The sequence below is a fragment of the Histomonas meleagridis genome (assembly GCF_020186115.1).
Source record: "Histomonas meleagridis strain 2922-C6/04-10x chromosome Unknown contig_30, whole genome shotgun sequence".
In the NCBI taxonomy this organism is placed as follows: Eukaryota; Parabasalia; order Tritrichomonadida; family Dientamoebidae; genus Histomonas; species Histomonas meleagridis.
Window position 1 is genome coordinate 472,339 of NW_027150858.1, and position 25,621 is coordinate 497,959.

Below are 25,621 nucleotides of genomic sequence, written 5' to 3' on the forward strand. Positions count from 1 at the left end.
AAATTGCTGAAATTGAAACCAACAAATATTTAAATTCATTAATTATTGAAGAAACATTAAATGAAGAAATTAATAATAATTGTAACAATGATATTAATAACACAGAAGAATCAAACGATGAAAGAACGAAATATTTCATTAAATATTGAAATGACAACAAATTATGAACATATTAATAATGAACAAAGAAACTTTAAACACACAAACGAAGAAATCTTTATGAAATATCACAGAGGTATAGTTAACTTAGAACTTAGTTCACCGAATGAATATGAAAACATCACAGAACAAAAGTATAACTTTGATACATTTGAAATCAGTTCAATCAAAACAAAATCAAATCATCAAAACAAAGAAATTGATTTAAGCATAGATAACTCGTCCACATACGAAGGGTGCCAGCGACTGCCAAATCCAACATTTGACATATCAGCAACAAAAGTTATTGCAACAGAAGAGCCGCAAAAGCAAATCAAGCAAAATCTTAAGTACTACACAAACGATCCAATCGACATTAATCAAAGCAAGCAAATCGATTTAAGCATAGATAACTCGTCCACATACGAAGGGTACCAGCGACTGCCAAATCCAAACTTAAGTTTTGCTTCAAATGAAATTATTGCATCAGAAGAACCTCAAAAACAAATTCGCGAATTCAATGAAATCGAAAATCCATTCGTTGTTGAAGAGTCACTGCAATTTGAATATGACACAATTGACGAGCCAAACAACTATAAATCACTTGAAGTTAGTCCGATTGAATCAAATGAAACGCAAAACGAACAAATTCACTTAAGCATAGACAACTCGTCCACATACGAAGGGTGCCAGCGACTGCCGCATCCAAACTTAAGCATTTCAGCTAATGAAATAATCGCAGAACAGCCGCAAAGCAAACAAATTAAATTAAGCATCGACAGTGCATCTATGCACGAATGGTGTCTTCAATTACCGAATCCGACATTTGGAATTTCATCGAACTCCATAATAATTTCGGAAGCACCACAAAACAAAGAAAGCGACTTAAGCATTGGAAGCGCATCCATAGAACAATTAAACAATTCGAACTTAAGCGTTTCTACAAACGAAATAATATCAAAGGCATCACAGACAGTGCATAAGCCACTCAAATTAAGTCCATTTGCAGCAAACGAAACGCAATGCAAAGAAATCGACTTGAGCATTGACAGCGCATCGATATACGAAGGGTGCCAGCGCCTGAGCAATGCGGACTTGGACGTGACTTCGAATACTATTATCATTTCTCAAGAGCCGCAAATCAAAATCGAAAATGTAACAACACAAAACGACAATAAAACACTTGAAATAAGTCCAATTGAAGTGAATGAAACTAAAGACAAAGAAGTTGACTTAGAAATAGATTACTCATCGACATACGAAGGCTGTGAACGAATTGTTGACGTGTCAGAGAAACAAATTATAATTTCAGAAGATCCGACAAACAATGCAAAGATTAGATCACTTGAAATAAGTCCAATTGAAGTGAATGAAACTAAAGACAAAGAAGTTGACTTAGCAATAGATTACTCATCGATTTACGAAGGCTGTGAACGAATTGTTGATGTGTCAGAGAAACAAATTATAATTTCAGAAGATCCTACAAACAATTCAAAGATTAGATCACTTGAAATAAGTCCAATTGAAGTGAATGAAGCCAAAGACAATGAAATTGACTTAGCAATAGATTACTCATCGACATACGAAGGCTGCGAACGAATTGTTGCTCCGAAATTTGATGTAACAACAAAAGAAATTATAACTACGAAAGAGAAAAATAATTTTAAACTTGAAATTAGTAGAATTGAATCGAATGAAATCAAAGACAAACATACAAACGATTTAATGATTACTGAAGTATCGAATTACGAAGAATGCGAACGAATTATTGCTCCGAAATTTGATTTTACAACAAAAGAAATTGTAAATTATGAAAATCATAATATATTAGAATTAAGTCCCGTAGAATCAAATTATATTGAAAATGAATACTTAGCTGATTTAGTTATCGAAGATTCATCGAATTACGAAGGCTGCGATCGATTTATAATTCCGAAATTTGACTTTATGACAAACGAAACTTTTTCAGAAGAACCAAAAACCGAATTTCATAAACCATTCAAATTAACCGTTGACGCTTCAACTCAACACGAAACCAAAAATGAAGAAAATTTGACACTTTTAACATATACAATATTTGATCAAATCGGTAATGAAACTAATTTAGAAATTTCATCTGTTAATGAGGTCACAGAAAATCATTTTCCAACATTAACTATCACGCGTCAGTCGCCATATTACATATATTCGTTTGGCATGCCCGGCAGCTGTAATTATTCGCCACAACTTTTACCATCGAAAGTCAATTCGTTTGGCTTTTCACAATATAATAACTATAACTATGAAATTGAATCATTAACAATTAATGAAACGAACAATTTTTCATATTTTAATTATAATGAAAATGAATTTATTAAAACACAAAATTATAATTTTGTAACGAATATAAATGAAATTAATATATTACCAAAAATAAACAAAAAATTAATAATTAATTTAACTAATGAATTATCAGTTAATTACAGCGATGTACAATTCGAAAACAATAATTACATTAAATTAATTAAGAATCAATTAAACGAAATACGAAATCTTAAACATGAAATAATTCGGAACGGCGTCAAATACGAAACACTTAAAGAGAAATACAATCAAATCAAAGAAAGTTTTAGTGAAACAATTTCGAATTACATAAACACGAATTCAAATCTCAAAAACGAAAACATAAAATTGGAACAAATTAACGAAGACTTAAACAACAAACTCAAAAACATATTAAAATATTATTCTAAAAACATACGAAAACAAAAAACAAATAATTTATCGATTTCTAATTTGATGAATATTCTTACAATAAAAGAAGAAAACAAAATTATAAATTTAAATGTTTCGAATCCAAATTCATTCGATGTAATAAATATAATAAACTTAAGAACAACTGGAAAAATTACACAAATTTCATTAGCGCCAATTAATAACTTCGAGCCACTCTTCATAACGAAACCTTTAACATATGAATTTATTAAGCAAAAACCAAATTTAACATTTTCATTTAATTCATTTAAAGTAAATAACATTAATACAATTGACGAAATATCAAATTCTCTTCATTTGGAAGCAATTCCCGAAATTATTAATATTCGTCCAAAAATTTTAAACAATTTGAAGATACAAAAAATTAATGAAAACGAAATATTGAATGAAAATAATGAAGTTTTAAATGTTTCGTTGCCTTTGGTGAATGAAATAGATGATAATGAAATGGAGAAAATGAAAAATGAACTCGAAAGCGAAAGAAAAGAAAAGAAAATGTTAATGAAATTGTTGAAGAGAAGAATTAAGGCAATGAATAAGGAATTGGCCGAACAAAACGCAAGGCAAAATGATTTGTTGGAGGAACTATCAAGAGTTAGAACAAATTATAGAGAACTACTTGCAAAATGTAATTAGAAAATTTGTAGAAATAAAATATTGTTTTGTTTTTTTGACATGTTTTTGATAGTGAATTTAAATAGTGTATTTAATGAAATACATTCTGCAAATGCACCACCTCCAATTCCACTCATTAATTTATCTGGAAATTGGACATATTTTAATTGTTTACATGATGCAAATGCTCCACTACCGATATTTCCAACTGTTTCTCCAATTATTACTGTTGTTAACAAAGGCCATTCTCTGAATGCATTACTTTCAAGCTCCCCAACATCAATAATTATAACACGTTCTGTATCATTCATATAATCTTTTGAATAATCATTAAAATCAGATATTGTGAGTGTTTTTGTCTCTTCGTCATATGATTGCTTTGTATTAACAAAAAATATAATCATTAAAATCAAAAATATTTTCAAATTTTGTTTATTTTTATCATAAATTAAATAACTTTTATAAATATATTTAATAAATTGAAAAAGAATATTAAATATAATTAAAAATGAATTAATATATAAATTGTTAATTGTTGATTTAAATATGAAACAAAAGAAATTCCTCAATAAAATATAAAATATTTTGACTTTATTTATTATATTTTTTAAAGATAGCAAATAAATTTGTAAATAAGTGACTTAATAAATGATAATATTTATAACTTATTTTATGAATCTTTTCATATGAGAAAAATAAAATTTTGTTATTTGAATGATTTTTGTTATTATTGAACAGATAATGAGGATATTCGTTATGGATCTGTTGATTTGCTGTTTCATTTTTTGTTTTTGAAATTTATATATTTTATATTTTTATGAAAAATATTTTCATCATGAAATATGTTGGAAATAAAGTCAATAAAACGAATGCTGAAAGTCATTAATAGATATATTTCATATTTTTTCATCAATTTGATGATTGGAATTGGAAGATATATTCTTGATTTTAACTCAAACAAAAAACCTTCAAATTTTCATCAAAAATGTATGAAACCTATTGTTTTCCATCTGAAATTGAAATTGTCATCAAAAATTTAAGCGATACGAGTCATAAACAATGATAAGTGAGATGATAATGTTCTCTTTTCATTTTCTCTTTTAACTTGATACAAAATATTCTTGTAATCATATCAATTTTACACGCAAAACGATCAAAATCGATCAATACAACAATAATTCAATACCGAGCTTTCAAATAAAATCTTCAACTTTTCTATATAGTCATTTCAATTATTTTAAAATCTAACCGCCTTTTACAGTCAAATTAAAATCTAATTCATTCAAAAATATTTTCACAGAAATTATCTTCATAAACAATGAACATTTTTAAAAAAAAATTCCTGATTGTTTTTTGATGACAGCTCCTTTCTTGTATCCAGCAATATCTTAGAAGCGAATTATATGTCCAAAAAAATCGATTTATTCAAAAAGAAAAAACAAATATATTTTCTCGATAAATGAACAACAAAAAAATGATTTTTTCATTTAGATTTAGAAGCTATTTGATTATTTTAACAAACGCTTATCATCCTTGGTATTCTTAAGATATTCCAAGTTTTTAATAAGGTTAATCCAAGTTTTATTAGTGTTTCATGCCTTTACATTATCCACAGAAACAAGGCAACAACAATTAATTTACTTTTTTAAAAAAAATACTTTAAAATTTTAATATCATTTTGTAGAAGTTGTATTTGAATGCATGTCTTCAAATAGTTGAATAGAGAAATTATTTTGGTACAAAATGGTATTGAAATAAATTTAATATCTTAGAATTTCATAAAGTTGAAAGTAATTTGACACAAGGGGTCATAAACTTTAATCAGGAGGGGAAATTCATTGGGAGTGCGTTATACGATGATTTAGGTAGAATTAAAGTATGTTAAAAAAAAATTAATTGCATAAAGATATGAAAACAAATTTAATATAAGAAAAATAACAAAATTTAGATCCATTTATAAGTAGCTGTCATTGGAGAAAATGTAATAACAATTGGAGATTCTGCATTTCATTGTTGTTTATCTGGTAATAAACGGTCGTTTTGTGTTTTTCCTTTTTATTTCAGAAAATATGTTAAATTCACAAAAAAATTTAAACTCACCTATTAGTAGATAGTAATATATTTTGATAACTCAAAATAATTTACAAAAATTCTTTCTAAGAATAACAAGTTGAAAGCTTGATTTCGAATTTATTATGAATTTATGTGTTCATATTCACTTACAAGTAAAATTAATAAAGAATAAAATGATTCATTTTCTTTTAGAAAAAAAATCATATTCATTTCTTGAATTAATTTGGGAAGAGGTCCGCCTTTTTGAAGGTATAAATTAAAAATATCTTTTCTCCAACTTATTAAATTCTGTGGCTTAATATATGGAAATAGTTGACTTATTTGACATAAATATATTTCCTGAATGTTAGTATTATTTTGATATAATTAACATATAATAAATAAAGTTATCATAAGTTTCGAATTTTTATATGTATGATTGTTTGAAGTAGAGTATATGCATATCTTTTACAATTTAAAATATATTGAAATATTTTTAATTTATCAATAAATTTAATAAATTATAATGTAGCACAATAACTCATTCTGCATTGAAAATATGTATTTTAATTCCATGTTAAAATTGTAAAGTTAATATGAAATAGCTCATAATGTATATCACCATAGTTGTTCTCATGAAAAATATTTGGCATATAAAAATTATGTTTATAAATTTTAAAACTGATTTAATATAAAATTTATCGAATAAATTAAACATGCGATAAGATTTCATTATTATAACACTGAGTGTTATTGTTGTTTAATGCGCTGCTTCCGATTCTTTTTATGTAAAACAAATTTCTTTTCACAATAAGTAATGATGAACAAAAACATAAAAAAATTTTATTACATATCGATTATTTATCACAGTATTAAATCCATTGGTCCTCATCTTCCGTTATCAAACTATTAAATTCATTGTCCACTTCTTCGTGATTTCCTCCCGTATTCGATGACGTATTATTATTTACATTTGACAACGACTTTGTTTTCGTTGTTTGTTTCTTATTTCTCTTCAACATAAATATTACGATCCCGACAATTATCAAAACTATCACAATAGCGCCGCATATAATACCAATTAACAATTCATTTGATAACGAATTATCTTTTGGTGTAACATCAGTGACAACTAATGTATAAAAGTCAGAATAATAACTATAATAAGACGAATAATATATAACAGTGTAATCGTAATAAATGACATTTGTCGATATATAACTGTAAGTAGATTCAAATGTTAACAATGAAATTGTATTTATGTATTTACTATAAAATGTAATCGAAAGTGTAATAGATAATGAATGAGTTAAAGTGAACGAATGTGTTAAAGATAAAGTTTCATCGGATGAATGAGCAACTGATGCAGTTAGTGAACGTGATTCAGTAAATGTCTCTGACTTAGTGAATGTGCGTGTTGGCGGGAGACATTCGTCAAGTGTTGTTCCCTTAGTAATTTCCATATTTCCAAATGTTTCATTTTGATATGTTTCTATTGTCATAACTCTTGTCGCATTTATATTAACAAATGCATCATTTTGGATTTTTGGTGAATTTTCTCCATTAAAATGAATACATTGAAGTGATGTACAATTAGTAAATGCACATGAATTAATATATTCAACATTTTCATCAATAAAAATTCTTTCTAAATTATTACAATAAGCAAAAGCATAATTCATAATAGAAATGACTGAATTAGGAATTGTAAATGTTTTACTTTTCATATTTGGATAACTAATAATTTGTGTAATTTCTTTATTATATAAAACCCCATCGTTTTCATAATTCGAATATTTAAAATTTTCTTCTGAAACATTAATAAATTGAAGATTTGTACATTCTAAAAATGGATTCCCAATCGAAGTAACTGAACTTGGTATATAAATATTCACAAGGCTTGTACATCCTCTGAATGCATCTGAGTCAATATTTCGGACGCCTTCATATAATGTTATCGTTTCAAGTCCTGTACATTTATAAAATGCATTACCACTAATGCTATTACAACGGATTGTAATGTTATTTAATGAAATACATTCTGCAAATGCACCACCTCCAATTCCACTCATTAATTTATCTGGAAATTGGACATATTTTAATTGTTTACATGATGCAAATGCTCCACTACCGATATTTTCAACTGTTTCTCCAATTATTACTGTTGTTAACAAAGGCCATTCTCTGAATGCATCACTTTCAAGCTCCCCAACATCAATAATTATAACACGTTCTGTATCATTCATATAATCATTTGAATAATCATTGAAATCAGATATTGTGAGTGTTTTTGTCTCTTCGTCATATGATTGCTTTGTATTAACAAAAAATATAATCATTAAAATCAGAATAACTTCGTTTTTTTGATGAATGATTTTCTGATTAAAATAAATTTTGGATAAGAAAGTAAATACGAAAAATATAAATACGAACAAAGTTATATTTGAATATATAGAATTAATTAATGCAATAAATATCTTTGGTAGATTTTTCAGAATATTATTGCTGCAATTCATTGATAAATTACATTGGAAACTTTCATTAAAATGATATATATTATGTAGGATATGAAAGATTGCAGTTATTTTGGAATAAAAATACGAAATTATTAAATTTGAAGAAACGAAATGCTTAGAACCTATTCTGTTGTTATTTAGAGAATTGTTGAGTGAAACGCATTGCAGTAAATGATTTATGTTGTTTGCTGTTTGAATTTTTTGTAAAAATATTTTACTCTTTATGTGTTCTCTCTTGTTACTTGGCATGTAATGAATGCTTTTGTTATGTACATGCTTGTTCATTGTTTTATTTTCAGTAAGAGAATCAAAATTATATTTATTTGAAATAAAAACATGTTTGTCGAAATTTATGAGGAGGATGAAAGTGCCAATGTGAATCAATGTTATCATTAATTGAGAATGGACATTATATTTCATCGATTTGGTATATGCGTTTACAATATAAATCTGCTTTGGTTGTAACGACAAACCTTCAATTTTTCATTAGAAATGTGTGTAACAACTGTTGTTCAATGTGACATGTGATTTTTAATCGAAATTATTTTGGATGCCAAGGTGCTCACATGAAGCATTAGGTGACATGAAAATATCTCATTTACTTGACATTTGAATGGGATTTAAGGGAAAACGACAAAAAACAACCAACTTTTTATGAAAAGAAAGTTTCAATTGAATGGTCATTCAACTTTTGTGTGTTCATGTCAAAATAGTATAATTTTGAAATAATGGGGGAATGATGATTAATCATAATAAGAAATTTATACTTATACAAATGTTTTTTTTACCAGTTGCAAATGGATCATCTTCAACATAGCTCGTACTGTTGATTTGGTTTTGAATGAACTCGTTCTGGCTTAAATTTAACGGTCTATTGTCTAAACGGTCGTTCGGCACCGAATAAAACGAAATAATCTCGTTGTTCATATTGTTTTGATTTTTAGAAAATATATAACAAAGATTAATAATAACAGTAAATAATATTCTTATCTCTTTATAAAACAAAAACTTTTATTTAAAGATTTGACAACTAAAAATAAAACAAATATATCTTCATATAAAATAGGTTTACGCATGTGATGATAGGTGTTTTATATATTCCATTATATATTATATCTGATATTAAAAATAATCAAAATTTTATAAAAGAATTATTGACTTTCTAGAAGTGAGAAAAATATTTTGCATTTTTTTGATAGTGAAAGGTTTACGTGCAGGCTGCAAAGCAAGGTGTCCCGCTAGCAAAATTAAACACCCAAATTTGAAAAGCTTACAACACAAAATAAGGGCAGGTGTATTTTGTATAAATAAATTGTTTTTGAGGAACAAAGATTCACTTTTGCACGCGTCACTTTTTAGAATATTTGGTTTTGCACAATGTATAAGAGCAATTGCAATGAGCTGTAAATTGACTCGTTTTTTATGATCTTCCAACCTAACTTGAATTCCCAATCGCTTTGGGTTCCAGACTCATTATACGCACATTTTTGAATAGTTTATTGGAATCAGGAACTGAAATTTAATGGTACCGATCATTTTTAATACAAAAAAATGAAAATATAAATATAAATATCTCTATTTATAATTGGTTACGGAATAAAAAAAGATATATATTATGAAATACATCATAATTATATAACATGTTATTTAATTATGAATAAAATATTTAAAATTCATAAGAAAATTATAATCTCTTCAAAACACAAAATTTTGGATTTAAAAAATTGAATATAAAACGTTCATCCATATCAAATAAAGCCAATTTGCTAACATACTTTGTCAAATCTAAAAAATGTCTGAAGAAAACAAATCTGATTCTTCAAGCTCATCGCCTGAAGAGAAATTGCTGAAAATGATCATGTTAGGTGATCTTGAAGATTATCCTATTATAAAAGAAACAAAACCAAATCACACATCTCCAAATGACAAAAATTCTTCAAGTGGATCGTATGATGAACCATTCAAAATACTAGGTGATGATTCATCTGATGATCAAGCAAAACATTCAAAAGAAAAAAGGAAACAAAATAGCAAAAAACCTTCTGCCATCTATGATGAAGATGACTATGACTATGATGATGACGATTTAATAGGTATTTCACCTAGGAAACCAATATTACCAACCAGACCGAAAAAAGATCAATTCATTGAACGCCGAAGGCCAGTGGACGACGATTATTTTGACATTGGCCCTCGGAGAAAGAGAGTGGGTGGTATGGATTATGGGATAAGAAGAATAGGTGGCGAAAGATTGCCCAGAATGGGAGGCATGGATAGAATGGGCATGGATAGAATGGGAGACATGGATATGTTCATGGGAATGAGCGGAATGCGAGATACTAGATTTCCAAGAATGGGTCCGATTTCAACATTCAAACACGGACCTGCCAAGAGAGACTTAGATGAGGACGATGAAGGGTTCCTAGCTGTGATGAAAAAGAAGGAGAGGAAGCCAACTCCAATTGATGAAATTATTCCATTTTATGATGTTGACTCTGTCAGCTCTATGTCATTTGCAAAAGAACTTGAAGAATCACCACTATTAGTACTTTACTGACTAAACGCCTTCTAACTCAATATACAATTTAACGAGGTGAAAATCGTTTCAATAAGTTCTTCTGAGAATTGTTTTATATAATACTATTGAATTCAAAGCTTATTATTAATGAAAAGTTCTATGTTACCTAATAAAGATGCATAGTTAAGTGCTGTTCGACATAGTTTACATAAATTCATTTGCATTTAACATAAATTCCTTCTGTTTTTAAGATCTAATTGAACTATTTGATTTTTTTTTTTTTTTTTAGTGCCCTAATGAATGCTGTCCGAAATAGTATAAATAATTTTTAAATATTATTTTGTAATCCAAAATTATGAAAATAAATAAAAACCAAATTAAACAAAAAATTATTTTTAGCATTAATATCAATTTATTTTTACGAATATCTTAATAACGCATTATATACAATCATTAATAATAATATTATTATTTATCAATATATAATCATTAATCATTCTATATATTTTATAAAGATGAAAAACAAAAATAAAATATTTAAATTATTCATCAAGTAGAGTGAAGAAATATTCTGTTTCTAATTGTGCATCTTCTTCTAAATCTGTACAATGCACAGCATTTAAAATCAAATCTGTTCCGAACAAAGCTCTTAAGCTATTTTTTCTTATTTGCTTTGCCACATTTGGATCTCTTGGTCCGCATAATTCCCTAAATGCATTAAAGTCACCATTAACTTCTAATGCCAAACAAGTACCAGAAGACAATTGCTTTACCATATCTGGATAATCCTTTACAACTCCTCTATAAACTTCAAGAAATTCTTCAGCAGTTATAATATCCAAATTAGCTGTCATTGCACCTGTTATCTTAAAACCTTCTTCTAATATTTTATTTATTATTTTACCAGCAAGTCGCTCTTTCATTGCATGTGGCTTAATAATACATAACGTGCAATTGTCAGTATTACTAACTAAATCAACTGAATGTTGTCCAAATATGAGATTGAGCTCCCGTTGGGCAGATTCTGGTGAATCAGATCCATGTGCAAAGTTTTCGGTGGTATTACGAGCATACTTTGCACGAAGTGAATTTGGTGATTCACGTTTGGCAGTCTCAAGATTGGTTGGACCTATGAGTTGACGCCATAAACTTATTGCATTATTTCCAGTAAGTTCCATTGCAACAATTGGTCCACTGGTAATATAATTAATTAATGTGTTATAAAATGATTTACCTTGATGTTCAGCATAAAATGTAGAAGCTGTTTGAATAGAGATTGTACCAAAACGTAATTTAGTGACAATTAATCCTGATTGATAAATTCGATCTAGAGCATCACCAAGATGTTGATGGAACCCTGGTTTTAGCATAGCATAAGTAGATTGCATTTTTTGTGAAAATGCTTCTTTAGTTGAAGCACTGGCATAATCAATAATTTCATATTGACGTCCATTTATAAGGATTTTATTTCCTATAAAAAGATCTTTGAGTTCAATCCCGTGGTTTCCAAACCTTTTTAGGAAAGGTCTTCTATTTCTTATATCATATATTTCAATTTCATTTTTATCTGTATGATATGTTAGCAAGTAAGGCCTTACCAGTTCTGCCATTTCATCATAAAATTCGATTTTAAATGAATAACTGGGAAAAACAGAATTCATTAATAATAACGTACTTTTTCTCAGCAAGAAATATGACCGTTTAAGTGATGGATTGAAGTTTTGCTCAAAAACATGGGAAAAAAACTCATTTTTTATTGTTATGAATCATTACGCATGAGCTTTTATTAAAATCTATGATAAAATTTGATTATTAAAATTTAGAATTAGTAATGTTTCAAAAAGTGTGGAAGAAAGAAAGAAATATTGATATCCTAGTTAAAAATACATTTAAATTTTGAAAGATGGTTTAATCCAAAACAAATTGCTTTTGATTTAGTTAAAAAAGAAAAAAAGCAAATTTGTTGATCCTATCGTTTACGTTTTGTTTTAAATGACTACCCTTTAACGGGCATTTTTTTCACAAAAAAAGTGGCAAATAACCAATATTCAAACGATATTTTGGCGTAATTGCACAAATTTTTAACTCCCAATTCAATATGATGTATTCAAAAAGTTTCACCGTTCACCGGAACTGCTCCATCCAACCCCCAATGAAAATCATCCAGTAATTTATTTTTTTCTAGCATATCATTTCATTTCCACGCATTCACATTAATTCTCTTATCAAATATGTGATTCATATTTTAAATTTTTTCTTAGATCTCGCTTGAAACCCAGACAAAAGAATAATTTAGTTTAACGTATTTGCACGGTTTTTTGTTTCAATTGTGTCAAAATTAAGCCGTTTGTGGAAAATCTGTTAGTGTAATACATTGAAAAACTTGGTCTTTGTTTTTTCATTCGGCAATTATGATCCCGCTTGTTTCTATTTTCCTTGTTACAAGCCTATCTTATGATATGGATTCAAGCCCACAATCTATTCGCGGTGGTGCTTATGATTGGGCCTATGGTTTAGGCGCAATGCGTGGTGCTTGGAAATCATTTCATTTTGATTCTATTTCTTTTAATGACAAAGATATTAACCTCAAACCTTTACTAACTACATATGCTGATCAAATTGCTTCAGCAATAAATATAACACAACTTCTTCAAGATCTTTCAAAACAACTTTCAGGTACAGATTCAGATACAAGTTCAAACAAAACACAAGAAATGGAAACTGTAGAACAAATCGGAACAGAACCAGTTAGCTATTCAGATATTTGTCAAAATCCACAAGGAAATATTAAACTTTTTTGCTCTTTATTTGGAAGCATTAACCCTTATGATATAGGTTATACAGAAGAATCATTCAATGAATTGTTAGGATCCGTATTTTCATCAGTTGTTGTTGTCACAATGTTAGTTGTTTTCTTCATAATATCTCTTCTTTATTTCATTTCTGGTCTCTGTATTGCATGCTGTTGCTGTCCTAAAGAGAGTACCAAACCAAATATTATATCGATAATTTTTTATATAGCAGGAGCAGCAGCTATGCTTTTTGGTGCAATTTTCATGACTGTTGGCTATTGTATGCCAAGAGAATTTATTAACAATGCACCTGAAATTCCAGATATTGTCAAAGAAACATATGATAATTTTTATGACCTAACAACATCTTTAGAAACAGTGATTCCCAAATACATTTCGCCAGATGTCAATAGCATTGACAATGGCCTTACATTGTTTTTCAATAATGCGACAAATATATTTGATGCTTTAATGTTCACTGTTGATACTGTCTTAAATTATATTACAGGCGCAGAAGGCGCATTTGCTCTTGCCGAAAAGCTTGAACAAGAGATTATTGTTTTCAATAATTTATATTCCGAAATTGTCCTCAATGTTTATAATCGATGTAATGGTGGATCTGAAGGCCAAAACATACCAATTGCCGAAGAACTTGAAAAGTATAATCCAGCAATTTTATTCAATGAAACAATGTCAGTGTTTATTGACCAAAAAAATAAATACACAGAAGTAATTGAAGACATTGAAGGATACAAACATATACCGTCCAATCTTACAGATGCCATTCGTCCCATTATTGATGATTTAGAAAGTATTGTATTGAATCCCAACTTTACTTTTAAGACTACATTTAGTGACATGAGTAAAGAATGGGACACAAATGGTGAAAAACGTAAATCATTCAATGAAAACTTTTTACCAATTACAGATTATTTCAAATTCTATTGGATATTAATTGTTATCTTTGTCTTATTGTTTGCATGGATCGCAATATGGACAGCTTCATTCTTTACAAAGTGTTGTTGTTCACGATGCAATGGCTGTTGCCCATGTTTCCCGCAATGTTTATGTAATTTCTTCTTATTAATATTTGGTGCAGTAGCTTCAGTCTTGTGTTATGTTATAGTTGTTGTAGCGAATACATTTGTTAATGATACTGATTATTCCATTAATTATCTTTATGATCAATTAATACCAAATCGAGAATTAACAATACCATCAATTAATTTATCATCAACAACAGAAGGTTTAATTAATGAAATCACATTTGATACAATTGAATTTCCTAAATCAGAAATCAAAATCCTTGATACATTATTTAATGCTGAGACAACTACATCAATATTAAATGCATTTAGTTTAGACCAATTAATACCATTCCAACAAATCGCACAATCATTACAAGGAGGACTTACTGAAGCAATAGAACAATTAAAGGTACCACAAGTCTTAGATGACTTAATTGACCAAGCAGTCACATTAATTAATGATGAATCAATATTACCATCGACATTTTCAACATTCATTGGTGAGGACTCTTATACATCAGCAATATCAGCAGCCAAGTCAGGCATCTCCGGATTTATTACAAGTAATGACGGTACACAATGTGGAGTTACAACAGCAGAGAAACAAAAATTAAATAGCCAACTTGATACATTTTCAACTATTTTGAAGCAAATCGAAACTCTATATAACTTAGGTGTTAGTTATGTCCACACGAACTTGACATCTAAGTTACGTATTACTCCAAGTGAATTAATTGACTCAGTTAAACCATTTTTGACTACAGCATCAACATCATTAACGAGTATGATATCGAATGTCTCACTAATGTTATCAGATGTAAGCGCGCGGTCAATCATAGGACCATTAAATGTCATCCGCTCCTCGATCTTAGTGCCCGTCGCAGGACTGGTGACATATTTCTCCATCGGCGCGCACTTGTACATGATCGGGCTCTTCATATGCGCATTGCTACTTATGATCAGGCACCGCGGCATGAAGCCTGGCAGTGATTCATATTATTCATCAACATCGACGTCATCTTATTCAACGACTTATGTTTCGTCAGCAAATTGCAGTTTCTCTTCATCGTCAGAAATGAAAACAATTGACGTGAACTCGATACGTAATTCAGCGCGGCCAAACAGTAACATCAATGGCTATGGAATGGACAACAACGAGACAACAAATGACAAAACGTTCTCCGAAGACGAATATTCGATATCTGTCGGTAATGATAATAACAATGAAGTGATGGCTTCGTATAACCCTCCGGTGTCAAATTATTCCGAACAAAACCCATACCAAGACTTCGCGCCAGACATAAACCAGGACAACTTCAACCCGTACGAGCTGCAGGACTCTGATTCTGACATTTAAATGTTGTTAAAACCGCTAAATAAGTAAAATTAAACGATAAAATGTGTAATTGTCTCTTGTATAATAACGATCGTTTATACTTCAGTGTTTATCAAAATGGATGACTTCTTTTGATCGTTTTTGACAGAAATGCCATTCAAAAAGTCGGCGCATTTGGGGCTTCGCTCGGCCAAACAGTGCGGCCATGTAAACTGTGAAAAACTTCGATGTGTTTAAACACATCAGATCGTATTGTGAATTTTACAGTTTGTTTTGATCGCGTTTTTTATTTCGGAAAAAATGAACAACCGTGAAATGAATGTTGTTTGATCGTCTGACGACGTTGTCCTTTTGTGTCTTTTTGCCAAAGTGTGCTTTGAATCATGTTTGATCGTCAATGAAGTTATTTTTCATCGGCGGCCGAAACGTTGGTCGGTGAATGCGTTCAAAAAGCCGAAGAATGATCACAAATTTTTCTGGGTTGAAATCAAATTATTGGGATATATGCTTGATAAATGGTTCGATAAATTGCAGTAAAATATGAAACAATATGTGTTGATAATATGCACAGGATATTTCGAATGGTTTGAGAGTATAAAAATTGAGGTTTTATGGAATTATTCGAAATAATGTGGGAACTTACAAGGGCTTTTGACATTCAAAAAAATGGTATCACAAATTTCTGTGAATTGTGTTCTCAAAATTTCTGTTCAAAAAAAAGCTGTCCTGATAACATTATCATTTTTAATGTATCAAATGTTTGAAGCAAACCAAATGAGATCTAACAACTATTTGTTGGAACCAAGACCTGATATTACTTCAGTGAACATTCCTAATTCACAAATTAAAATATTTAAACATCCATTAAACATAATAAAAAAGAAAAACTTACTACCTGATATATTTACAACTTTCCCACAATTAAGACAATTCCAGCCAATTTTACTTATGGAAAAGATAACAAATATTTCTATTCAAAATAAATTTGATCCTGAAAAAACACCAATTCATCCCGCAAGAATTGGGTTTTTGCCTAAAGGTGATTGGCCAGATAAATTTTATACACTGGTGGAATTAAAACAAAAATTTTTTGCTAAAAGAAATGGGGCAGTTCGACAGTTCGCTTATAAGCTATATAACGCTCTAAAGATTACTCAGGAATACCCAGATGCATATAAATATGTTGGCGCAATTTGGATAACAGATGATATTATGAAGATCGAAGCAAATATTTTCTCGCATTTGTTAGGTATTAGCTGTGTTCAAGGAGGTCTATTTCACAAGCAAGGTAACTTTACAAGACATGGATTCGAAAATGTATTAAAAAATAGTTCTTTGTCATTGATGAGAAATCCAGATTGTGCAGACGTTGATGACTATAACGTAAGGCTATTTCGAGAAAATCCTCAAAATGAAAAAAGAAATGAATCTTTTCACTTCGTGCGTGAAAGCAACAATAGTAATAGAATATCATCGGATAATCAAATCCAGCTTTATCCTAATCAGTAAATCAATATATAAATAGATTGATAAATACACTTGATTTAATCAAGTAGATAAAAGAAATAAAAGGCCACTTTATAAAAAGGTTTTACAAGAATAATTGATTTTGTATTTTGCACTATCTCGTCGAATTGGACGATTTAGATAAAAATAAGCTTTTCCAAAAAACGTTCCGAATTATAATAAACGTTCAAAAAAAATTTGTATATTTTACAACGCACTTTTATTATCAAACAGTTTTAAAAATATTGTGTTTCATTTGATGGTAGACTTGAGTCTGATTGTGAATCCGGTAGCACAAATATTTTCGAAAGTTGAATATTTGCAAAACCATGAGATTGTAAAATAGAAGAAATTAATGATAACATATAATTTCTAAATTCTTTGAATTCATCATCATTTAAATGTGATTTTTCAAAGAATGATTTGAAGTATCTTAAAGTATTAAATATTTCTACACATCCATATTCCATTGTTAAATTTCCATTGCAATCTTTTTTATGCTTTGAATTCAATCCTATCGGCAATTGTAATGTTTTGAAATCACATAAACGGTCGTCACACACAAATTTACCAATATTCGAAACAAATCTATGCAAAAACAATCCTAACCTATTCGCTACATACTTCCAAGAATTGGATTTAAAACACTTTGAACATCTCATTACATCTCTTAAATTATAAGACATTATAATTTTTTCACCACAATTTCCACATTCAAATTCTAATTCACAAATATGAGGAATTACAATAGCCACGCATTCATCTCTTTGTGTCATTCCATGAGCTTCAGCAACTTTTATATCTAAAGCTCTTCCAATCATTGCCACACTCATTCCACCAAATGGGTCACAAAGTCTCCAAATTGGAGCCAACACCTGATTTGACAAATACCATTCAATATCCAATTCATTAACGTTTTCTATTTCATCTGGAATTCTTGCTCTTTCCCCAATATCTTTTTCCTCACCTTTTATAATCACATAAGCTATAGTCATATTCGGTGAAACATGCTCACCTCTTTCTTCCATCCTCTTAGCAACACGCACATGCGGCAACATGTTATCGTGGTACTTGTTTAACGGCTTTGTCAGCGTCATGTACAACGTTAAGTGTTCAATTTTTATGTTATCGAGAACCCGAAAACCGTTTTCATCGTTTGACAGTTTTGGGTTAATTCCATATTCCTTTAGTATATAAGAAGCAGAAATGTCATTAATGTTATTATTATTCTTAAATAAAAGCTGACTACTTTTAGGGAATATTAACTTTCTTTTCACTCGATAATTTTGAGGAAAACATTCCGCAGATAATATATTCGATAAAGAAGATTCATTACTTGAGTTTTGAGTATTAATTAAAATAATTGCTCGATTTGATAAACTTAAAGTTTCTTCGTTTTGTATTCCATTATTTCTTAATAATTTCGATATCCGTGATAACTCTATAAGTATTTCACAAATAGCGATATCGCGATCATTTGATTTTAGAAATCGATCAATGATATACGCGGAAAGATATTTCGTTAATCCGCACCAATCACGACGAATTAACTCGATACCTTTAATCTTTTGATGACTTTTACCAGGAGCATCATATACGAGTGCAACATATCTTTTCTTTTGTATCAATAACATTTTCAAAAACAAATTCTCGAATATTAATTTTATGTTTTTAAATTGTTTTGTGATTTTTGTACTTATTTCTTCTGCAAGTTTTATTGCTTCAGTAATGTTCGAGAAACCACTATCAACCATTACTGAATCAGTATCGCCATAAATGACCGAATTCTTTCCCGATTTCTCAATGATTTCAACAGTGTTTTGTAATATGTTTCGTCCAATTTGTGTAATTAACGCTGCAATCGAATTAGCCATAAAACGACTATGTCTATAACCTAAATAACCATAAGTCGAATTCGCTAATGATTTTAATGCGAGTTGTTTCGTGTTAATTCGTTGGATTTCTAATCGTAACTGATATAATTTCTTATGAAGTTCATTTGAATCTTGATTAATTTGTTCTTTAGATATAAAATTATTATGAAACAATTTACCAATTTCATTTATATTATTTGGATTTTGTGTTTTTATTTCATTTTTATTATTTAAAATTTCTTCTTCTATTTGTGTATATTCATTAGTATATTCTTTAATTTTCTCTTTAATTTTTTGTCTTTCAGTTAATAGCTCAGACATAATTTTAGGTAAAATACCTTTTTGCTCATTATTTTTGGACATTTCAGGATCAGGGTTATTCAAATCTAAAGTCGTAAAACAAATATTATACTCAATAATAATCGAAGGATATAAAGAAGCATAATCTAAACATAAAATACACGTCTCATAAAAGCCTCGTTTAGGTTGTAATACCATTCCACCAGGAAAAGCAGGTTCTTTTTTAAGATTGGAGATCACTTTATCAGGTATTACGAAACCTTTCTCATAAAAATATTTCAAAAATAAGGACTCACATCTAAAAGATGAATGTCCAAGTTGTACACGTGCCCAAGGACAACCACTAATCTGTGATATATTTAAACTTAATGAAAGTATATCTAATGAATTTAATAGTTGTGCTATATAAAGCGTATCACGTGAATTATATCGTATTAAATTCCATAGTTCTTCTTCGTTTTTTAAATCAATTTCAAAATGATCAATTTGTTGTCGATGAAATCCAAATTGCGTTTGAACAGCTGATGATAAATCATTTGATTTAGAATGCATAAACTCTTGACATCCAACTTGAATATCACATGGAATTCGACCAGATAATAACATAGTAGTCTTAAGCTTTTTATAAAAAATATATGGATTAATAGATCGTTTTAATCGACCTATTTTCCACCATTGATCAATATGATTTTGATTTATTCGCTCAAATATTAATGGCAATTGTATTGTCGTTAAACCATATGAACAAATGATATCAATATCAAAATCATCAACTAATTGACAAAAATTTATCAACAATTCTTTTTCATTTTTATAGAAAAAAATGTTTTTCGACTCATTTGAATGACTTTGTTCGGATTTTAAATCAGTAGATACTAATGTAAATGATTTACTACCAGAGCCAGAAAAATCTATAATATCCCATTCATGTAATACACGTAACGAAATCATGTAAATTTCATGAGAATGAAAAAATGATCGAATTGAAATTGTACCGATGTTCATCGGTGGAATGGTTGGAGTATCAATAGGTGTTATGTCATCTATTGTAGGAATGGCAAACATTGGTATTGTGGAAATACGTTTCTTTTTGGATAAATTGGTGCAGCGAATCCAGGAGGGACCGTTTACTTTGCGGCGAACAAAAATACTTTCAGACAAAGGCGCTGAGATACCAAAGACATGTGAATAATGAGTGCCTTTTGGTTTAATCTTCGAAATATTACATTTAGAAGAAAAAGTGGCACAACAATAATTGGCACGTTTTGGAATTAAAACATTTTCAAATGAGTAAAGTAATTCTTTCATTTCATAGGAAATTAGTGATCCGCCAATTCGATTAGCGACTTCTTTGACTTCACCAACAATTTCAAATTCGTGTCCTGATATAGGTAAAAATTGAACATAATAATATGGATTTAAAACTTGTATACAAACAGTGTAATATTTTTCCTCGATAAGTTGTTTGCAAAATAAAAAAATTTGTCCATCTTCTTCATGTATATGAAAAACAAATAAATCTACAACAGAATCTGGTGGCATTTGGATAGATACTTTGGGTGGCATTGTAAAATCAAATTCATCTGTATCAACAGAATCAACATGTTCAAAATGAAAAAACTTCTTTTCTTTATTACAAATTTCAATATCACTTGATGAGTCAGAAAGAAATGAAATCTCTTCATTATCTTTGCATTTTTCCATTAAGCCCAAAAATCCAAAAGCTTCACAGCTTGTGTATAAAAAAGTGTAAATAATTGAATGTTTTTATTATGTCAACATTTTCTTTGTCAAAATCAATTGCCAAAAAAACTTCTCAATTATAAAAAAGTGACGAACATAAAAAGATGAGCCAATTCAACCCAATTGTATCATTTGGAGGACAAAATCTTTTTTTCGCAGTAAGTTCCATTGTTGCTTTTATATGCGTGGTACGTTTCTTCCTTTATGAAAACAAAAAAGACAGAAATCTTGGAATGGAAATAATTTCTGCAATTTTTGCAGCTGTTACACTTAGCGTTTGGATTTTCTTTGCTCTCCTTCGTGCAGATGTCATTCTTTGATTAATAAAAATAATTTATCACAAGATTATCTTTTTCTTTCCATCTTCATTTCCATTTTTTTTTCATGACAATTTCTTCAGTAAAAGTCAGTTAAAAAAGATTATGATATTATAAACGCACGAAGAAGACAGAGACAGTGCTTGCCCACGGACAGACAAACAAAGAGATATTCAGTCAGTAAAGAAATCTATCAAAAACGATTCGCTATTGGTAGCAGAATTCAAAATATTAAATCATATTTTAAAATATGATTTAAGATTGCTGTTCATGCAACTGGTTCATTTTTTATCTTCAATGCAATAAATTTAAGCGTGTTTAATAAAAGTCTGATATGAAACATTTTGAATAAGAGTTGAAGGAATGATATGTCCTTCTTGGAAAGATGATTGAAGAAGAAACATCTTAACAATCCTTCGTAAAGAACATGAGCGCATTATATTTTTATCAATTTAAATAAAAGAAGAAATAAATGAAAATTTAAAAGAATATAAAAAAAAGAAAATCAAATTTCATACTGTTTAGAAGCACTTGCGGTGGACAATTCCTGGACCAGCTTCGTTGTATTCGTCACGTGTGATAACCATTTGTGGGAATGTAGCGAGTGATGCGAGGATGGAGCCACCGATCCAAACTGCGTACTTACGTTCTGGTGGGGCGACGACTTTGATCTTCATTGTTGGTGGTGCGAGGCGGACCATTTCCTTCTCCATACGTTCTGGGAGACCTTCGAACATTGTGGTACCACCGGAAAGAACAATGTTAGCGTAGAGATCCTTACGGACATCGATATCGCATGCCATGATGGAGTTGAAGAGGGTTTGGTCAATACCTTCGAATTCGAAGCCATTGAAGTGTGGCTTGAAAAGAAGTTCTGGGCACCTGAAGCGCTCGTTGGCGATGGTGATGACGTTGCCATCTGGAAGTGTGTATGAGATGTCGCATTCGGATGTTGTGGCGGCCTTGTTCATTTCTTCGTCGAAATCAAGAGCAACATATGCGTGCTTCTCCTTGATATCACGAACGATTTCCTTTTCGGCGGATGTTGTGAAGGTGTACCCACGTTCGTTAAGGATCTTTTGGAGGTAGGCTGTGAGATCACGACCGGCGAGGTTGATACGCATGATGGCGTGTGGAAGGGAGTAACCTTCGTAGATTGGAACTGTGTGGGAAACACCATCACCTGCATCGAAAACGATACCGGTTGTACGACCTGATGAGTAAAGGGAAAGAACGGCTTGGATACCAACATAGAATGCTGGAACGTTGAATGTTTCGAGATTGGAGTTGGATCATCTTTTCACGGTTGGCCTTTGGGTTCATTGGGGGCTTCTGTAAGAAGAACTGGGTGTTCAGCTGGGTCAACACGTAATTCGTTGTAGAATGTGTGGTGCCAGATCTTTTCCATATCGTCCCAGTTGGTAACGATACCGTGTTCAATTGGGTACTTGAGGATGAGGATACCTGCCTTAGCGCATGCTTCATCACCAACATATGTATCCTTGTTTTGACCACCAGCGATTGTTTGGACATACTTTGGACGACCAACAATTGATGGGAAAACTGAGCGTGGTGCTTCATCACCAGCGAAACCGGCCTTGCACATACCGGAACCATTATCGATAACTAATGTTTGAACTTCGTCTTCAGCCATTAGGATAAATGTGAACTGAACAGAAGAGGTGAAATGTTCCTGTCAATTTCCCGGACAATTGAGCTCGGGCAGCCCTTTCAAATATTTTATCGTCTTTTCAAGAAGGCAATGATTTCAATGCAGAAAAAAAAAATGGTAATAAAACCCACAAGCTTGGTTTGTATCATAAATGATCGGAAACTGCTAATATCCAATCAAAATATCTTCCCAATTCACTTGCAGGTTAAACTACATTAGAAACAAGACTTTTCCAAAAAGCTTCAACTATATCCCAATATGATTTTATGCAACCTTGAATAATACTCTTGTTTTTTTGAGGTTCTCCTCTTACTGGATCAAGAATCAAATCATTTTGTAAAGTATTAAATTTTTTTGAATGCTTAATCGGCCTGAGTTTTTCATGATATATCAAAACTCTGATATTATGCAAAGTCCTCTGTGAGGAACTCATTTATTTCTAAAATGAATGAAAAGGTTTTTATGGAATTCCCAAAAATTATGTTTTTAAAAAATTATGAAAATTGGACAATGAGCATAAAAACCATTTTTTCATAATCCGATTATTTCCTTATCAAAAAGCTCATTGGTGTTATAAAATTTCTGAATTCAATCGTGTGGGGTTTTTGATATTGTCAAAATGGTTGTTTACCGAATTGAGTTAACTTTTGAATAAATTCTATAAGTGGCATCAAAAGCGGAGAAAAAGTCATCTTTAATTAAAATAAGATTTTCTTAATATATTATTAATTTTCGAATATCATATTATGAAATTAAAAATTATATCTTATCTTTTTTATTCAACATATAAAAGAGTGCTCAAAATCCTTCCGAATAGAAAGAAATAATGTTTTTCATTGAGGATTTTTGGTTTCTATGCCTTCGATCGTTGAACAAACAATTTCATTCAAAAAAACTCCTTTATAAAAGTTTGGACCAAAATGTGTAAACACGGTTGTTGCTCAACTGTAGCGATTTTAATACTTACCATTATAGGTGCCGGGGTTTCTTTTGCACTATTGATAGTTGGTGTCCTTAAATTTAATGATATAAAGGATATTGCAGAAGAATATTATTTTATTATTCTAATTGTTATTATTTGTATTGGTGGAGTTGCTCTTATATTATCAATTATTAGTTCTTTTACTTCTTCCAAATGTTTCAGAATATTTGTTTCTATTTTGCTTTATCTTTATGCAATCATTATTGCAGCTCTTGGAATCATTATAATCTTGTTTAAAGGTAAATTCCAGGATCTTGTTATAAATTACCTTCACAGTAATTTGCCGACCGATGAAACATTCATAAATATTGAAAATGTTTTTGCTTGCTGTGCCGACATTTCTTCGCAAGAGAAATGCCTGGACATTACCCAAGACATTCAAAAGTGTTCGAATTCGATTCCAGAAGATATCAAATTATTTTCATACATATTTCTTGGTGTCTTTCTATTAGGTTTTGTTCTTCTTTTTGTAACAGCAATAATATTCGATTGTACGAGTTGTTGCTATAATAAAAATGATGACACATCTCCTGAAGCAACTCCTTTGTCATATATTTGGTAAATGTCATAGTGTTTTTTGTTATTTTATGTTATTTTTCATTTAGTAAAAGGCTGAATATTTCCCTTCTCAGAGGTTTGGTTTTTATGCTGAATAAACAATACAAAAAGTGAAAACTTATGCTGATTTTAGATATTAATAAACAAATTTGGCTTTACTTTCCAGCCTTCTTCCAATTTATATTTTTCTGGTTTGTTTGAGGTATAATTTAAATTTTTTGGAATAACTGATTTGTTAATCAATTTTACTCACATTTCAGTTTTTTAGAAATATTTGCCAAAAAGCTGAGTGAAATTTAATAAAGAAACAAGCCCTATTACTCTTTTTACTGGGAGAAAGTCGTGGTGAGTTCAGCAAGATTTTTTGGGAAAATTTTGAATTCAATAAATTGGGTTGTTGACTCAGAAACTCTTTCAATTGTTTGAGCAAAATTAAGTTGTTTACATATAGTACACCCCAAAATTTGAGATAAATCCATAATTTTCAACAATGTTTGTAGAAAATCTTTCAGACTTCGAAATACTATGCAATAATTTCTACCAAATAGGAGAAGAATCAGACATTGCGAGAGAAAGAATCATACAAATGAGTGAAGATCCTCATGCTCTATTTATATTTCATAACTTCATGATAAACACACAAAATGAAAAGGCCATGTTCATTATATTATCGACAATCACCCAAAAAATACCAACACAATGGGAAATGTTAAAGGATTTCCAAAAAGAAGCATTTCAAAAATATTATTGGAATTTACTTGATAATTGGTCAAAAGCTAATGTAAACCAAACACTCCTTCATCAGCTAGATGCGTTAGTTGTACAAATTCTTTTTATTGAATGGCCACACAATTGGCCAACATTTATGAACGACCTAATTTTAAACGCAGGCAATGACGAATCTGCTATTCTTAACACTA

General features: G+C 30.0%; 6 protein-coding genes across 6 annotated transcripts; 3 read left to right on the forward strand and 3 right to left on the reverse strand.

The window, feature by feature from the left end:
* Positions 1 to 219: 219 nt before the first annotated feature.
* On the forward strand, positions 220 to 3,760 carry GO595_004924 (uncharacterized protein; the record flags this gene model as incomplete). Its single annotated transcript, XM_067918109.1, has 2 exons — positions 220 to 2,379; positions 3,749 to 3,760. 2 exons carry the CDS (start codon positions 220 to 222, stop codon positions 3,758 to 3,760), a joined length of 2,172 nt encoding a protein of 723 aa, XP_067774942.1.
* Positions 3,761 to 9,867: 6,107 nt separating this feature from the next.
* On the forward strand, positions 9,868 to 10,632 carry GO595_004925 (uncharacterized protein; the record flags this gene model as incomplete). The annotated part of the gene is made up of 1 exon (XM_067918111.1): positions 9,868 to 10,632. The coding sequence occupies one exon, from the start codon at positions 9,868 to 9,870 to the stop codon at positions 10,630 to 10,632; it is 765 nt and encodes a 254-aa protein (XP_067774943.1).
* Positions 10,633 to 11,135: 503 nt separating this feature from the next.
* On the reverse strand, positions 11,136 to 12,254 carry GO595_004926 (Nucleoside diphosphate kinase family protein; the record flags this gene model as incomplete). Its single annotated transcript, XM_067918112.1, has 1 exon — positions 11,136 to 12,254. One exon carries the CDS (start codon positions 12,252 to 12,254, stop codon positions 11,136 to 11,138), a length of 1,119 nt encoding a protein of 372 aa, XP_067774944.1.
* A 750-nt stretch (positions 12,255 to 13,004) lies between these two features.
* Positions 13,005 to 15,770, forward strand: GO595_004927 (uncharacterized protein; the record flags this gene model as incomplete). The annotated part of the gene is made up of 1 exon (XM_067918113.1): positions 13,005 to 15,770. One exon carries the CDS (start codon positions 13,005 to 13,007, stop codon positions 15,768 to 15,770), a length of 2,766 nt encoding a protein of 921 aa, XP_067774945.1.
* A 6,240-nt stretch (positions 15,771 to 22,010) lies between these two features.
* GO595_004928 (actin) lies at positions 22,011 to 22,613 on the reverse strand (the record flags this gene model as incomplete). Its single annotated transcript, XM_067918114.1, has 1 exon — positions 22,011 to 22,613. One exon carries the CDS (start codon positions 22,611 to 22,613, stop codon positions 22,011 to 22,013), a length of 603 nt encoding a protein of 200 aa, XP_067774946.1.
* A 176-nt stretch (positions 22,614 to 22,789) lies between these two features.
* On the reverse strand, positions 22,790 to 23,143 carry GO595_004929 (actin; the record flags this gene model as incomplete). Its single annotated transcript, XM_067918115.1, has 1 exon — positions 22,790 to 23,143. One exon carries the CDS (start codon positions 23,141 to 23,143, stop codon positions 22,790 to 22,792), a length of 354 nt encoding a protein of 117 aa, XP_067774947.1.
* Between the last annotated feature and the right edge of the window lie 2,478 nt (positions 23,144 to 25,621).